Below are 15996 nucleotides of genomic sequence, written 5' to 3' on the forward strand. Positions count from 1 at the left end.
ACGTGAGTGTGACTCACACATTACAGTGATGGAGGTAGAACCATAAACCCCGAGAACAGGAAGTATCTACTGAAAGATCCAACTCGAGAGAAACTGATTTAGTAATTTGGGGTCCCTTCCATTTTCCCTCTTGGTTCATCTCCTTCTGTTCTTTTAGCCTGCTTTTTTATACTTTTGAGGTTTTTTTTTTTTTTTAGAACCCTCCGAACTTAAACAAGTCTGAAACCTGCCCACCTACACGACCAACTTCCCATTCATAGGATACCTTCATCGGGAGAGCACAAACTTCTTTTATTTTTTTAATCTGACTTATATATCCCATGGGTTTAACTCGATGTCATTTGTATAACCCTAGTAAGTGATTTGTAAGAATGGGGTCAATGTCATTCACAATATTCTAGGAAGGGAACTTGGCCTTTAGATGAACATTGCCTGATTTTCTGGGGGGAGAGGAGTATTTGTTCAAGTGCTTGAGAGGACTGCAAATGATGGTTCCTCAAACAGGAGGTGAGAGATGATAATGAGATTCTAGTCCAACCACCAGGAACACAGGTTCATTGCTCGGTGACACTCCTGCCTTGCAGGGCCCTTCCCTTTCATCCAAGACAACATCTCCTTCTATGCAACAGTCGGGCTGTGTCTTCCCTTCATCGCTGTTCTGACCATGCTGATTTGTCACAAGTACAAAAAGGTAAAAAAAAAAAAAAGGTAAAAATTCCTCCCTGTTTCCCATTTCTGAGGGACTGCCTGTTGCTCATGGACCCATTATTTCATCTCTGAAGCAATTCAGGTATGAAAGCCAGCTGCAAATGGTGCAGGTGACCGGCTCTTTGGATAATGAGTACTTCTACGTTGATTTCAGAGAATATGAATATGATATCAAATGGGAGTTTCCAAGAGAAAATTTAGAATTTGGTAAGAACCAACCGGTCCCAGTGTTTCTAAAGCATTTCCTTTCTGTTGGAAAATCTCTAACATGCCCTCACTGACCATTTGTCTTACAGGGAAGGTATTAGGATCAGGTGCTTTTGGAAAAGTGATGAATGCAACAGCTTATGGAATTAGTAAAACAGGAGTCTCAATCCAGGTGGCAGTCAAAATGCTGAAAGGTACAGTAAAGTGGGATGCCCGCGTGACTGAGTCGGTTAAGGGTCTGCCTTCGGCTCAGGTCGTGATCCCAGGGTCCTGGGATTGAGACCTGTGTGGGGCTCCCTGCTCAGCGGGGAGCCTGCTTCTCCCTGCTTGTGCTCTCTGTCACCATTTCTGTCTCTCTCTCAAATAAATAAATAAAATCTTAAGAAAAAAAAGTACAAGTGGAATGATGTCCCCACCATGCACGAAAATGGGAGGCATGGTCTCCCACCTCCTCATCTACTCTTTTCCATCATTTTTATGGCTATGGCTTCCCATTCTTCAAGGCTAAAAGGGGACTGAGTTGGGGTTTGGGTGAACCAAGTTGTGAATATAAAACACAAGTCGCAAACGCAAAACTCCGCCTCTTCTTCCTGTTCTGGTTTTTTTTGAGTGTTTTCGGCTTCAATATTAGGGGGTACTTTTACTACAGGCAGATATTGTTTCTCACATTTTGACACACACTCTGGGTAGAAGAACAAATTGAAGCCCTCTGTATTCTCACTTCCCACTCGTGGCTTCATGCCCTCCCACCTGGCCTCCACCGCCATCCCTCCCCTTAGCATTGCTCCCCCAGCCAGAGCCCCAGTCAGCTTCTGCTGAGGTGATCAGCAACTTCCAACAAACTAAGTCTAATGAACATCTTTCAGTCTTCATGCCGCTTGAATTTTCAGCATAAATTGGCACAACTGACTGTTCTCTCCTTTAAATGCTTTCTTCCTCTGGTTTCCATGTCACCATATTCTTCTGTTTTCCTCCTCCCTCTCCCCCTGCTTCACCATCCTTTGCTGGCTCCTCCTCTTCTACCCAGTTTTTTGGGTGGGGTTCCAGAAGGCTTTCTCCTGGGCCTCCTTCCCCTTTCCCTCCACACGCTCACCACAGGCTAGGTCAAAGACACCCTGACTTCATCCCACACTCTCACAATCATGCCTCCCTTCTGAGCCCAAGGTTTTGTCCAAATGCTTGGGTGTCTCAAAAGTTTCTGTAATTCAGACTGAACTCCTCCAGCCCTGGCCCTCCACCAACGCTCCTTGTCTGTGACTGGTTACAAGTACCAGTCACATCTCCCCCAGTCAGGCAAACCAGAAACCATCTTCATTCTAGCACCCTACAAAACCATCCCTCTCAGGTTCCCTGCTTGGTGTTCCTTGAACCCATCCCCTCCAAGCAGATCATTTTCCTACTTCACGTTGCCAGGTTCATTTAATTACTCCTGAACTAGTCTACACAGCCCTGCAGGATCTGGCTGCCCACCTCCCCACCTCGCACTCAGCACGAGAGCGCCCTGGCCTTCTTTCGGTTCCTCCAGAGCTCCAGGCTCCCTCCCATCCCAGGGCTTTTGTACAGGCTGATCCCTCTGCTCACCCTTCCCCTTTCACGTAGTTCTCTCCCACTCCTCTTCTAGATCTCAGCAGAAATATCACTTCCTCAGGGAAGCCTTCTCTCACACCACAGAAGAGATCAAGTTCCATGCCCTATGCTCTGTTAGCTCTCTGCAGGCTTCTTTCCCATGCAATTTATTACAGTTGTAATGGCATACTTGCTTAATTATCCCATTAATGTCTCATCTGCCACATTAGTCTGTAAGTCTCATGAGGACAAGCGTTGGATCTGTTTATTGTGTTTTCTGTATTTTGATCTTTGCCCAATCTATTACTTCAGTATGAAATATTCCCCCTCCCTCCCCACTGTAAATTCACCTGGTTAACTCTCATTTTTCCTCACATCTCAGCAACAGGCACTTGACGTCCCTTTCTGCACCTCTCCACAGCTAGGTTAGGTATCCCTCTTGTGTGACCCCACAGCACTCGCCCATTCATTTGCCACTTTGTATTTATCACACCGTTATAATTGTTTATTTATTTGTCTTCCTTTTCCAGGAGACTCTAAACTCCAGGAAGACAGGGGCTGTGTCTTGTCTTTCATTCCTCCATTGCTTGGCACATTGCTTCATACACTGTAGGCATTCAATAAACACTTGTTCAGTGAACGAATGAATAAGAATAAATGAAAGTTGGGGAATGACAGTGCTTTGAAAAAGTTAAGCACACCATAAAATATATCACTTTGGTTGAGAGGAACAAGCCATGGACCCCTATAAAACATGAAACAGCAGAAGACATGACCCATACTGGTGGGTCATAGTGCTCACAGTGAAGAATCTCACTCCCATGCCAAGATGTTGGTAGTAAGGATACCCCCAAGAACTCACTAAATCAAAATCGATAGCATCAGTGATCTGAAAAAGTTAGCATAAAGGCTAGGTGTCTTCCAAGGCAAAATAATGACACCTGGGAATATCGAATCAAATTTTCAGTGAATGCAAAAAAAAGTTACTATGTCTATGAGAAAGAAGACATTAACAGAGGAGTAGGTGCCTGGTGTGTGAAGAGGAAAGTCCAAGGACCCTGCCTTACCTCTAGGGCTCTAGTACCCTCTTGGGCAGGAGTTCTGGGCACCTCACTCTCAGTGACATGAGACCTTTGAGTTTATCAATAACTACCCTCATGATATGCTTCTAAGCAAGAGTATGAGTACAATTTACCAAACTATCTAGACTTATCTTCAGGGAGAGAATGCATTGGCCAACGGATACATTCTAGCCTATTTGCCAGTTATATTTCTCATGATCAATTAATGAGTCTCTTGAGAACTTGGTTAGAGGGAATTGGTCTCTTTGACCTTCTCACTTGGACTCACTCTCTTGGACCCATTGACAAATTTAAGGTTTTAGACCTGAGGACCACAAGCTGAAGCCAACCTTGCTAACATTTCCTATCTTGTCTCTCTGTGTTCAACAAATCCAAGAGTCGAAAAGAAAGTTATGTTTCTCCCTTCAGTATATTTGCTAACTTCTACCATAGAGGAAAATCATGCATTTTGTTTTGTTTTATTTTGTTTTTTGAGGGTCAACTCTACTGATTTTTATTTGGGTAAGTAGAGGAACATCCAATAGAAAGACACATTATCAGACCAAACTTTTATATTGCAATCTTTGAAATTCTGTCTTAAACACAAGATAGTATTATTCAAAATTCATGTATTATTTTATACATTTTAAAATTTTCATGCAAATCTGCTCTGAACTGAAGAAAGTTTTCATTTATTAAGTGATCTAAAATACCTCTCTTACTTTCGTTTTATATTTTTTCATGCTCTTCCATCGACAGAAAAAGCAGACAATTCTGAAAGAGAGGCTCTCATGTCTGAACTCAAAATGATGACTCACCTGGGAAACCACGAGAATATTGTGAATCTGCTGGGGGCATGCACACTGTCAGGTAATCAATTCCTACTAAAAACCTCTCATCAAAAATATTTTAGCCTGAAGACAAAGAGGACATTTGTTCTCAATTTTTCCTCTTTCCTCCGTCTTCATACGGGCCCTCAAACCCGAGCGGAGTTAGACATTGAGCGCTCTGAGATCGGATGAGTCCGTGTAGAGAATGCCTCCCTGCACCGGGACAGGCCACATAATTCTAACCACCTTAAAAACAACAACAGCACTGCTGGTGCATTTTGTGGAATCTCATTCTACCTGCTCAGGTGGAGCTTCTCCCCAGGCTGCGAAGCTGGCCTCCTTGCAGTGGGGAGAATGGCCGCAGAGCTTGGCCGCTGCCCAGCTTGGTCTGTTTCAAATAAGGGACAACGAAGGCCGGATGCCAACCTTCGTTTTCCCAGCATGCAGTGGCGCATGCGCCCTGGTTCACTTCTGCCTAGAAATCCCGGAAAGATGTGCTCACAGCTCGTTCCTCCTGGGACGGGGACAAAACAAAAGAGAACAAGAGCGAACGCATGTAGGAGGATACCCGTGACCTATCTCTCTCTCCTCGGGCGAGCAACAGATGCGCGTAGATTTGCCAAGTGCTCACAACACCGCTGGCATATCATTCCCAGTTGCAAACTGGAGAATCCAAGTGGCCACTGGTTATTGGTGAAGCAGGGAACAGCAAGGGCCCACATGGAAGGCAGGAAGATACCGCTTTCCAAAGCAGTTAGAGCCAAAAGCCAAAATTGAGTTTAAAGTATGAGAGATAAAGTCAGAAAAAGTTGTACTCTCCCCAAGTCAGGGAGAAGTAGGCTCTCCTAGGTGATGCTGTCTGCCACACAGACATCTGAAAGAAATATTTGGAATTTGTATGCCTATGATGAAAATTCTGTTTCAGGACCAATTTACTTGATTTTTGAATATTGTTGCTATGGTGATCTTCTCAACTATCTAAGAAATAAAAGAGAAAAATTCCACAGGACATGGACGGAGATTTTCAAGGAACACAATTTCAGTTTTTACCCCACTTTCCAATCACACCCAAGTTCCAGGTAAGAGAAGTGGGTCAGGGTTTCACAGTGATATGTCACAGAACACAGCCCCAGTGTGATGGTTAAACACCCCGCACTGGGCAGTCTCTGAAGGCCAGAGTCCAACCTCGTGTGGTCTATGGGCTCTAAGATCTAGAAAGGTCACTTGTCTTCGCTCTAGCTTCTCTGCTGACCTGGAACAACCAGACTTTCACTTTCCTGTGGTACAAGGGCTGTAGCTGTCTCCATCCACCTGTGCCTGAATCACACTCTGGCCACATATGCAGTTTTGGGAAGAGTACATTCTTCAGTCCTTCAGCTCTCCTGGATGACGCACAGGAATTGGTAGAATGAACACATTCCCATGACATATTCACAGAGAGTAGTGCAGGTCTTGGGAGGTTGGTACAAAAGAGCTCTGAACTCACACATTGGATCTTCAAAAATTAGAATGGATCAATTGGCATAATGTGATGGGGACGAAACTAAGTAGTGGTAATGTTCGTCTCTATGTTCTGTCAATGTCAATTTGTCTCTATGTTCCTCAATCCACAGTGTCATCCTATTTCCTCCAGACACGTGAAAGCTCTCCATTTTCCTGGTGTGTAGGTTTCAGCGTAGGACTTTGGCTTCTTAAGGCACTGAGTCTTTTAACACAGGGATGTTACATCTTAAAGCCGGGAGACCCCTTGGAGATCCCCATGGATGTCTTTGTGTGGTTGCCCAAAACCAATTCATGCCTGTGACACCGGTCTTGTCTTTCACACTTGTTTCTCAGTTCATGTTTTAAAACTGATAAAATTCTGCAATGTCATCTGTATTCTAGAATAGAGTCTCTTAATGAGTCAGATGGTGAGATCAGCATTCCATGGTTAGCAACGACTAACACTGGTCAACAGGGTCTTTGATTCATTCTAGTCACTGTGGTATTAACTACACTGAAGCGACTTAGGAATATTTGTGGTCTGCAAGCATAAAGCCATTTGCCAGAGATAGGGGAAATTAGAAGTCAGGGTGAATTTGTATGTTGGAATAAATGGAATCATTGTCTGTATATAATGCACACAGAATTCCTCAGTGAAGGATTTTGTTATTCACCATAAAACAGAGTTTTGTTATCACTATTTATTAATTTCATGGAAAAAGGAAATGTGCTTTATTTACAAAGGCCAACCTGAGAAAAGAGGGATGGTAAAACACAGATCTTGGAGTGCCTGGGTGGCTTAGTCATTAAGTGTCTGCCTTCGGCTCAGGTCATGATCCCAGGGTCCTGGGATCGAGCCCCACACTGGGCTCCCTGCTCAGCAGGAAGCCTGCTTCTCCCTCTCTCACTCCCCCTGCTTGTCTTCCCTCTCTTGCCGTGTCTCTCTCTGTCAAATAAATAAATAAAATCTTTAAAAAAAAACACCACCACACAGGTCTTTATAAGAAGATCTGTATTATAGGAACTTTCATAGGGAAAGTGGGCTTTTAGAAGCAAAGAGGTGCTTGAGTCCTAATTGTACATCTTGTTAGCTTCATGATTTCAGCAAAGCTTTATCTCACCAAGTCTTTTATAAAATGTGACTCTGACACCCAGCTTGTCGAGTTGTGGCAAGGACAGAGTGAGGTCCTGTTTGAACTGTGGAACCCTGTACAGATAATGGGGATCACTCCTCTCATTATACTTGGCAAGCTCGATTCCACACGTTTTTAATGTCCATACACACAAAAAAATGGACAAGTGGATAGTGTGCTTTTAATCTAAAAGCCCATTTATAACTAGAATTCAATTTTTTGATGAATTGTGTTTTTTTAAAATAAAATATCTATTTAGAAGAAGAACATAAATAACAAAATAATTTTTTTGATAGTATGCCTGGTTCAAGAGAAGTTCAGTTACACCAGGACTCAGATCATATCTCAGGATTCAATGGGAATTCATTCCAATCTGAAGGTAATATCTTATTCTAATTAGTAGCACCTTAAAATAGAAACAGGTATGGGAATTCAGTTAGTTTTTAAAAAGTGTCAATGCAAAGCATGCTTTTATTTGCTAATGTCACCTGTAGGCTTTATTAATGTATATTTGCTTTAAAGGTAGGAAAAAGCCAACAGTTTTTATATTGTGGGTTTGATGTCAGCGTGCAACTAATAAATACAGAGAGCTATATTATTTGGTCAGGTTGTTCTTTTTAAAATAATACATTAATTAGAGCCACCGATTACTGACATGTGGAAAAAAGATGAATTCTAGAATCAGATGGAAGTTGGGTTAACCTTGGGTTCCTTCACTTTCTGGCTGGAAGACTTTGGACAATTTATGTAATCATCTGAGCCACAGTTTTGTCATCTGTAAAATGGGCCTAATAGTACTTTTGTCATAGTACCATTGGAAGGATTAAAGGAAGTATAGTAAGTGCCCAGTGCCGTTCGTGAAATGTGGTGGCACAATGTTAATTCTTTCCCACGTGACAAAACTACCTTGCACAAAAGAGGAGGATCAGAAGCTCCTGACTGATCAGGGGGCCGTCTGTACAAAAGCAGCTGGACAGGTTACCCTTCTAACCAAAAGAAACCTTTGGCTGACCCTTCAGAGGCCCCACAGGTTTAGCATGAACAGGTTAGCCCCAGTGCTACTGGGAAAATGCGGTGGGAGCTTCCTTTGTAGTCTGGGCACTCCTCCTCACTGTGGCTTTGATAATGTCCCCATGGAGATGTAATGGGGCAACTTCTTAAACTTGGGGCAAGGATGAGGACCAGTTTTGTTTTACAGATGAAATTGAATATGAAAACCAAAAAAGGATGGAGGAAGAAGAAGACTTGAACGTGCTCACATTTGAGGACCTTCTTTGCTTTGCATATCAAGTTGCCAAAGGAATGGAATTTCTGGAATTTAAGTCGGTAAGCCCCTTTTGAAGGAGAAACTAACAGCAACAACAAGATAATTTTGGAAATGGGATGTGCTTTCCTTTTTCTTATTTCAACTTGTATCCCTTACAGTCTGTATCCCCCGCCATCCACCACCACCCTCTTCACTGTTAGAACCACCTAGAATGTTCATTATAGCAGCTCTGGGTGAATTATAGGGGGAACGCCTGAGATCCCTTACTTCAGCCCTCCCAGGAGGTCCAGAGTCCCCTGAGACTTCCAGATAGGAAGTCAAAGCAAGGTCTACAGTGTCAGTCCTTCCTTGGGCAGTCAGTCCAGGTTGTCCAAGCTGTGTCCTGTGTGTGGGCATTTGACCCTGGGCAAGCAGGGCTTCAAACACAGTGTGCCGGGATCCTGGTACACCTGCTGCCTCCCAGCGCCTCCAATGCTAATCCCAGACCCACAGGGCCATGATGGGAGGGCCGTGGAGCCTGCCTCAGACCATGGTTTCTACCTCAATTTTGCCTTCTTTCTATCATTGTCTCTCAGCCCTGTTCTGGGACATTTCAAGGGTCTCCTACCTATGAGCATTCCTCTGGCTGCTTTCTGTCCACACCGTCTTATGTTCTGTTACCTTCTGAGTATTCCCCAAACTCTTCCCTCTTCTTTTCCCTTTGAATCTTTGCTTCTCTTTCTCCCTCTTTTCTCCATGTCCCTCCCTTTACCTCCACCCTCCTCCTCCTTCCTGAATTTGGAGAGAATCATTTCAGCTGTATTTTTTTCCTTTAAAAAAATTACTTTCGGGGTGCCAGGGTGGCTCAGTGAGTTAAAGCCTCTGCCTTCGGCTCGGGTCATGATCTCAGGGTCCTGGGATCAAGCCCCGCGTTGGGCTCTCTGCTCGGCGGGGAGCCTGCTTCCTCCTCTCTCTCTGCCTGCCTCTCTGCCTACTTGTGATCTCTCTGTCAGATAAATAAATAAAATCTTAAAAAAAAAAAAAAGACACATGTTAAAAAAAAAAGCATTTTTTTGAGGAATATCCAGTTTCTGAGATATCTCCCCTTATTTTCCCTTTAGGCCCTAGCCCCTGCACCATGATGTCACTGTCTCCTGGTTGTCTTTTCTCCCTTCCTCTCTGGTTGCTCCTTGCTTTCCCTGTAGCTGCCATGACTCCATCCACCATACTGACTAGTGCCAAGCCCAGTGCTAGGTGCTGAGTCAGAGCTTATCACTGACAGGGGAGAAAGAGACGAGCAGACAGGCAAATGAAAGATGACCCTGTAGTGTGGTAAATATTCGTGTTCAAGTAAGCTCTGGGAACCCAGGGAAGGCACAGACCCATCAGAACCAGGAGGGGGAGCGGTGCAGAAAAGGCTTGGGGAAACAGCTCATGCTTTGGCTAGAGGAGATTTCTGAGGAAAAGGAAAACCAGCAGGGAACATGGGATAGGGCAGGGAACACAAAATTGGAGGAAGTCTGTTGAGAAAGGTCACGAGTTAAATGTGTGACATGTGGTTCCTTGGGCAACAGAGTAGGGCCTAGTCCAGCAGATATTCCTATCTGAAGCTCAGGAGAAATGTTTGGGTTGGGAACAGAGGTTGGGTGATGGTAGTTGCGTCTCTCCGTTTGGAAGAAGGGACTCGGGAAGGTGTAGACCGAGAGGGTGCTGCCCCGGGGAATGAGAGCAGGCTTGCCTGGAGCCGCAGAAAGAAACAGGTTCCACTAGTCAGTAGGAAGAAAACAGGGGGCCAGCAACATGCTGAATTCACAGAAGGAGGGATGTAAAGGAGGGGTCCTGGCCTATAGTACCAGGTGCCACCAGGATGCTAAATCCAATCTCAATTGGTTTGGTTGCCCTGCACGTCACTGCGGGGCTTAGCCCAGGCAGCTGGGGCAGACATCTGGGAGGATGAAGGCCAGGTGTGGGGGGCTGGTAGGAACGTGGGTGAAGTGTGAATGGAGTCTACAGGCAGTGGACAACACTCTCAGAAAACTGGAGAGGGAGGAAGGAGAGCTAGGGGGATTTTAGTCTACCCGGTTTTTGCTTGTATTTTTTCAAGATTGAAGAGAGCCCTTTGGGCCTTTAGCTCCTAGTGCTCTGTTCCTTTGAATATCTTCCTTCTTAGAGTTAATTCTCTTGCCAGACCACTCAGCTTCATGTCATGTCCTCTGTCCACTCAGAGGCTCCTAATTGCACTTGAGTCAACCTTCCCAAACTTATTTTTCATTTTTTTTCCCCAAATGTATTCTTTGGTCATACTCTCATTGCCAAAGCTGTTTTCTAGTCAGAAAGGAGATAGTTTTTCTCCACCCTCAGTAAGAGTGCTGGACAACGGCCTTGGAAAATCCCTTTGGCAGGGAGCTCAACACTGGACCCCCGTATTGTGTCTTTTATTTATAGGAAGACACAACACCCAGCCAGGTTTGATCTCCTTTCTAAGAACCTACCCCCTTGGCCTCCGGGAATGTTCCATAAGTAGCACGAGTGACTGTATCCACAACAGCTGAAGAATTGGGCCATCCGCGTTCACTCTGTGTGCCGCAGGTCCCGTGTGAGGACAGCCGGTGGCCCAGTAAAGATAAGACACCTCGAGGAGCCAAACTTTCCTGTCATCTGTAACTCCTGCTGAACTTGAAACTGGAAGGAAAATTGCCCTCTGTGATGATCTCCATCAAAGTAAATAACACGCCAATTTCATTCTTTGCAGTGTGTTCACAGAGACCTGGCAGCCAGGAACGTGCTCGTGACCCATGGGAAGGTGGTGAAGATCTGTGATTTCGGACTGGCCCGGGACATTATGAGCGACTCCAACTATGTTATCAGGGGCAACGTGAGGCCACTATTTCTCACATGTTTTTATACTGTTATTTTGTGTTTTGTCATTGGGTCGGTAGACATTGGCACTCACCATAGTGAGGGTTTGCTTGATGGCAACATCAAAAAGCTTCCTCACTGCAGTCAGCTTCTTACATTTAAAAGCTTTTTCTTTTTTTTTTAAGATTTTTTTTTTTATTTATTTGACAGACAGGGATCACAAGTAGGCAGAGAGGCAGGCAGAGAGAGAGGAAGGGAAGCAGGCTCCCTGCTGAGCAGAAAGCCCAATGCAGGGCTCTATCCCAGGACCCTGAGATCATGACCTGAGCCGAAGGCAGAGGCTTTAACCCACTGAGCCACCCAGGTGCCCCTAAAAGCTTTTTCTGTAGCTTCAAGGAATATTCCAGTTACAATTAAAGCTGAGCAAAATAGCATCACATCTGTCCTTGGGCTAGTCAGAACAGACCAATTAGGAACCTTAGAGTACAAGTCACACTTAAAAAAAAATTCATTACTTGAACTTAGTTCAGTTCCATTAGCTATAAAGCGACTAGAGTCGTGTTTCCAATTACAGGAATTTGGCATTTTTTAAAGTATAACATACCAATTAAATATTAAATGTAAATTTTAAAAGGACACAATATTTAAATTAGATATGAGCTAATGAATATTTAGCATCTTATTACTGTCACACAGGAAGATCTAAAATATGACCAAATCTACTTGTTAAAAAACAAAACAAAACAAAAACCCAGCTAGAGACAGACGTGTTATTTAAGAACTATTAGAAATACTAGATGATAAAATTGTGTACTGGAAAGAGTGGCTTGTAAGAATCCCAACACCTAGAGTTAAGCCCCTTTTTTTGGAATTTCCCTGTGCTTTATAGTCCCCACTTGTGAAATAATAGTGACTTGGTGCTTACCAGGTGCTAGGTACTGTTCTTAGCGCTTTACGTATATTCATCCATTTAGTCCTCACAGTGCCCACTTGTGGGCTGGGAAACTGAGGCACAGAACATAATTTGCCCCTGGTTACACAGCACGTGGACTGGAGCGTGAATGGTCTGAGCCCCAAGCCTGTGCATAACCACTGTGACAGGTGCAGCATTTCCCATGACGATTATCTGCTTACCACATCGGCGTTGTGGGAATAAACCAATAAAACCAACATGAAAGCACCTGTCTGGGTAAACAGCCAATAAATGTTAAAAATCAAATCAAACACTATTTCCATTAGAATCAAATAGCCATCTCAGCTGATTTTAGATCCATGTCTCCCTTGTTGTAGGTGAAGTCATAAAGATGATCAAAGCTCAAGGGCGACTGTGCAGTCTTTACCTTACTAGCTGGTGGTCTCTTATGTGGGAAGGTGACTTCCATTTGGCACCTCAATTAAGTCTTTTAATTAATTAAATTAACCAGACGAGCCTGTATGATTCTATCAGCTCATCGGTTTGTGTAGGATTTAAATAGGGTTTCTTTCTTGAGCTTTGATTTTTTTTTTTAATTTCCCTAAGTAATCTCTACACCCACTGTGGGGCTGGAACTCACGACCCTGAGATCCAAGGTCACATGCTGTACTGAGGCAGCCAGGTGCCCTTGGAGCTCTGATTTTACTTGGCAGATTAAACGAGCACAGTGAAGGGCTCCTCACTTAACGAAAAAAAAATACTACAAAAAGCTGTGTCCCAGTAACCTAGCTGCCTCTGTGTCTTGATACTAACCCAACTGTACTGACTCTAAACCTGCCTTTCGTGCTACTGGAAATTACTAAAGCCACAGAAGCCAGCCTGGTGTCATTTCTGGAAGTGATGACATATGCTCCCCTCACCACATTCTTGTAGCTTGCATTTCCACTAAAGTTCTTCCAAGAAATGCTTTAATAAAATATTCCGCTAATTCACCAATATCTCCTTACCTCTGGGCAAAGGACTTGTTACTCCCTAATGGGAATTATCTGCTGTTAAACTTACCCATTCCAATCACCAGGCTTTGTTCAGGATGAGCTTTAAAGCAATGGCCAGCTGTGGGACACCTGGGTGGCTCAGTGGGTTGGCTAAGAGTCACATGACTCTTGATTTCGGCTCAGGTCATGATCTTGGGGTCATGAGACGGAGCCTGTGCTGAGAATGTCAGGCTCTGAGCTGAGTGTGGAGCCTGCTTAAGATTCTCCCTCTTCCAGGGTGCCTGGGTGGCTCAGAGGGTTAAGCCTTTGCCTTTGGCTCAGGTCATGATCCCAGGGTCCTGGGATGGAGCCCCGCATCGGGCTCTCTGCTCAGCGGGGAGCCTGCTTCCCCCTCTCTCTCTGCCTGCCTCTCTGCCTCCTTGTGATCTCTCTCTGTGTGTCAAATAAATAAATAAAATCTTTAAAACAAAACAAAACTAATTGCCTTATAAATCTTCATTGTCAGGACCAAGTTGAAACAGAATGATTCTAAATAGTAAAAAAAAAAATTCTCCCTCTCTCACTGCCCCTCTCCCCACCCCCAACTTCCATGCAGGTGCTCTCTCTCTCTCTCAAAAAAAAAAAGAAAGATATTGCGTTGGGGTTTTTTGTTTGTTTGGGTTTTTTTGTTTTGTTTTGTTTTCTTTTTTGTCAGGCTATTATGTTAGGATGTTGATTTGAAAGTGAAAAACTTCCACTTGAGGAATATGATTTTCTCCATTAAGCATTGAGAGTGACTTTAGGAAGCAAAGAAATTTTATCATCTAGCTAGTAAAAGAAATCCCCTTCACCGTTCGATCTGTTCACCACTGATCTCCTCCTGGACTCCACACAGGCTCGTCTGCCTGTAAAGTGGATGGCTCCTGAGAGCTTATTCCAAGGGATCTACACCATAAAGAGTGACGTCTGGTCATATGGAATATTACTCTGGGAGATATTCTCACTTGGTAAGTTTTGCCTGTGGCCGCCATCCCCGCCCCCTCCGCGCCTTATCCCTGTTCTTATATTAAAGCATGCATGAAGGGCGCCTGCGTGGCTCAGTCAGTGAAGCCTCTGCCTTCGGCCCAGGTCATGATCTCAGGGTCCTGGGATCGAGTCCCACATCAGGCTCTCTGCTCAGCTCTCTCCCCTCTCTCTCTGCCTGCTTGTGATCTCTCTCTGTGAGTTAAATAAATTTTTAAAAATCTTTAAAAAACAAATAAATAAAAATTAAAAAAAAAATAAAGCATTCATGACGTGCCACCTTGTCATCTGTGATATATGTGCCACTTCATGTCTTATTGTGTTGTCTTTGCCCCACCCCCCAGCCTGTACCTGCATGAGAGCAGGAGCCCTGATTTTCCCCGCTTACAGCCTCGCACCAAGCAGCATCCGGCCCATGGGCACTCTCGGTACCTGCTTGTTCACTGAATGATTAACCAAATGAAATGGTGTATCCTCCCTCACTTTTCCCCCAGGTGTCAATCCTTACCCTGGTATTCCAGTTGACGCTAACTTCTACAAACTCATTCAAAGTGGATTTAAGATGGATCAGCCCTTTTATGCTACGGAAGAAATGTGAGTTCAGATCAGACTGCACCGTGGCTGAAATCAGGAATTTACAGTCTCTCTAGTTCCAAATGCTTGTCGAAGAAAGTAAAACTCCTTAATGCAAAATCCATGATTCCTCTTTTTAAAAAAGAAAAAGAAAGAAAAGGAAATTCTTCCTTTTTTGTTTTGGGGATTTCTGAACAAAACTGAAGATACTGTGAATTAGGGGCTTCAGTTCTTCTGCTGGAGGGAGTCCCTCAGGGTGCTAAGACTCCATCTCTTGATTTATGTCCGTCACCTAATTTGCCCTTCCTGGTGGGAGTTCAAAGTCAAGTAGAGTACCTGCCACAAAACAAACAGGCCACAGATGATGGGTAGCTCCCCAGCAAGAAATGGCAGGAAATGATCAGCTTTTCTTCTTTCGGATTTTCTCAGCTTACTCCCCCTTCTTTTGGTTTTACAGATACTTTATAATGCAATCCTGCTGGGCTTTCGACTCAAGGAAACGGCCATCCTTCCCCAACCTGACTTCATTTTTAGGATGTCAGCTGGCGGATGCAGAAGAAGCTGTACGTAGCTTCATAGTACTTTACAAAGCGTTGTTAGAAAGGAGAGCAGTAACTCAGAACACGCGCTCATTTCCTAAGAATCAAAGTATCACGTTGTCTTTCTCAGCGTAGTTTGTCTTGGTTGCCCTCTGAAAGTTGTGTGGGGTGAGATATATTTATTGGTAAGCGTTTTCAGGGGGAAAAAGCTTTCCCTAACATTGTCAGCCAATTGATTAAGAAATTAAATGCTTTTAAGTATTTAATTAATGCATAGGACTAGACAACTAAACAAAACTTAATCCCTGATCACCACTGACCTTTCCTAATTCAACATGAAGCTTTAGTATGGAATAATCCATACAACCCAGACATATAGTACAGCAGAGTGGAAAAAACATTGACCTGGAATCATGAGAGTCTAATCCCAGCTCTAGCACTCTAGCTGCTCATCACTGTATGACTTACGGCAAATCATTTTACTTCTCTTGGCCTCAGTTTTTGCACCTGTAAAATGGGTTGCCAAGGTAGGTGATCCTCAGGCTTTGGGAACTTGGAATTTTTTTTGCTCACTCTTCCCCTCAGTATTACAATCCAGTGTAGTGAACAGAGCCATTCTCTAGAGGAAGTGGACAAAGGATGGACCTTGAACCTCCAATACCCAGGTTCAAATTGTAGCTCCATCATTTATATCTTATAGGCCTCGATTAAGTGACATAATCTCAGTTTCCTTATCTGAAACATAGAATTAATAAATCTTGCTTTAGGAAGTTGTAAGGAGTAGGATGTATGTGAAAAGATCTATTAGCACTTAGTAGTTAATCAGTAAATGTTAGTCACATAGGAACCTGACTGCTTAAATGGATTGTCTGTTCTCTTTTT

General features: G+C 43.9%; 1 protein-coding gene across 1 annotated transcript in view; it reads left to right on the forward strand.

Annotated features, from left to right (window-relative positions):
• Positions 1-15996, forward strand: part of FLT3 (fms related receptor tyrosine kinase 3) — a gene marked incomplete at its 5' end in the record, with an annotated part of 51944 nt that overhangs the window by 28665 nt on the left and 7283 nt on the right. Inside the window, 11 exons of the mRNA XM_080799397.1 lie at positions 585-691; positions 783-915; positions 1005-1109; positions 4302-4412; positions 5298-5451; positions 7284-7366; positions 8186-8313; positions 10986-11108; positions 13875-13986; positions 14497-14596; positions 15033-15138. Of these exons, the coding sequence (XP_080655523.1) occupies positions 585-691; positions 783-915; positions 1005-1109; positions 4302-4412; positions 5298-5451; positions 7284-7366; positions 8186-8313; positions 10986-11108; positions 13875-13986; positions 14497-14596; positions 15033-15138 (1262 nt within the window). The remainder of the gene's footprint in view (positions 1-584; positions 692-782; positions 916-1004; positions 1110-4301; positions 4413-5297; positions 5452-7283; positions 7367-8185; positions 8314-10985; positions 11109-13874; positions 13987-14496; positions 14597-15032; positions 15139-15996) is intronic.

The sequence above is a fragment of the Martes martes genome (assembly GCF_963455335.1).
Source record: "Martes martes genome assembly, chromosome: 3".
Lineage (NCBI taxonomy): Eukaryota > Metazoa > Chordata > Mammalia > Carnivora > Mustelidae > Martes > Martes martes.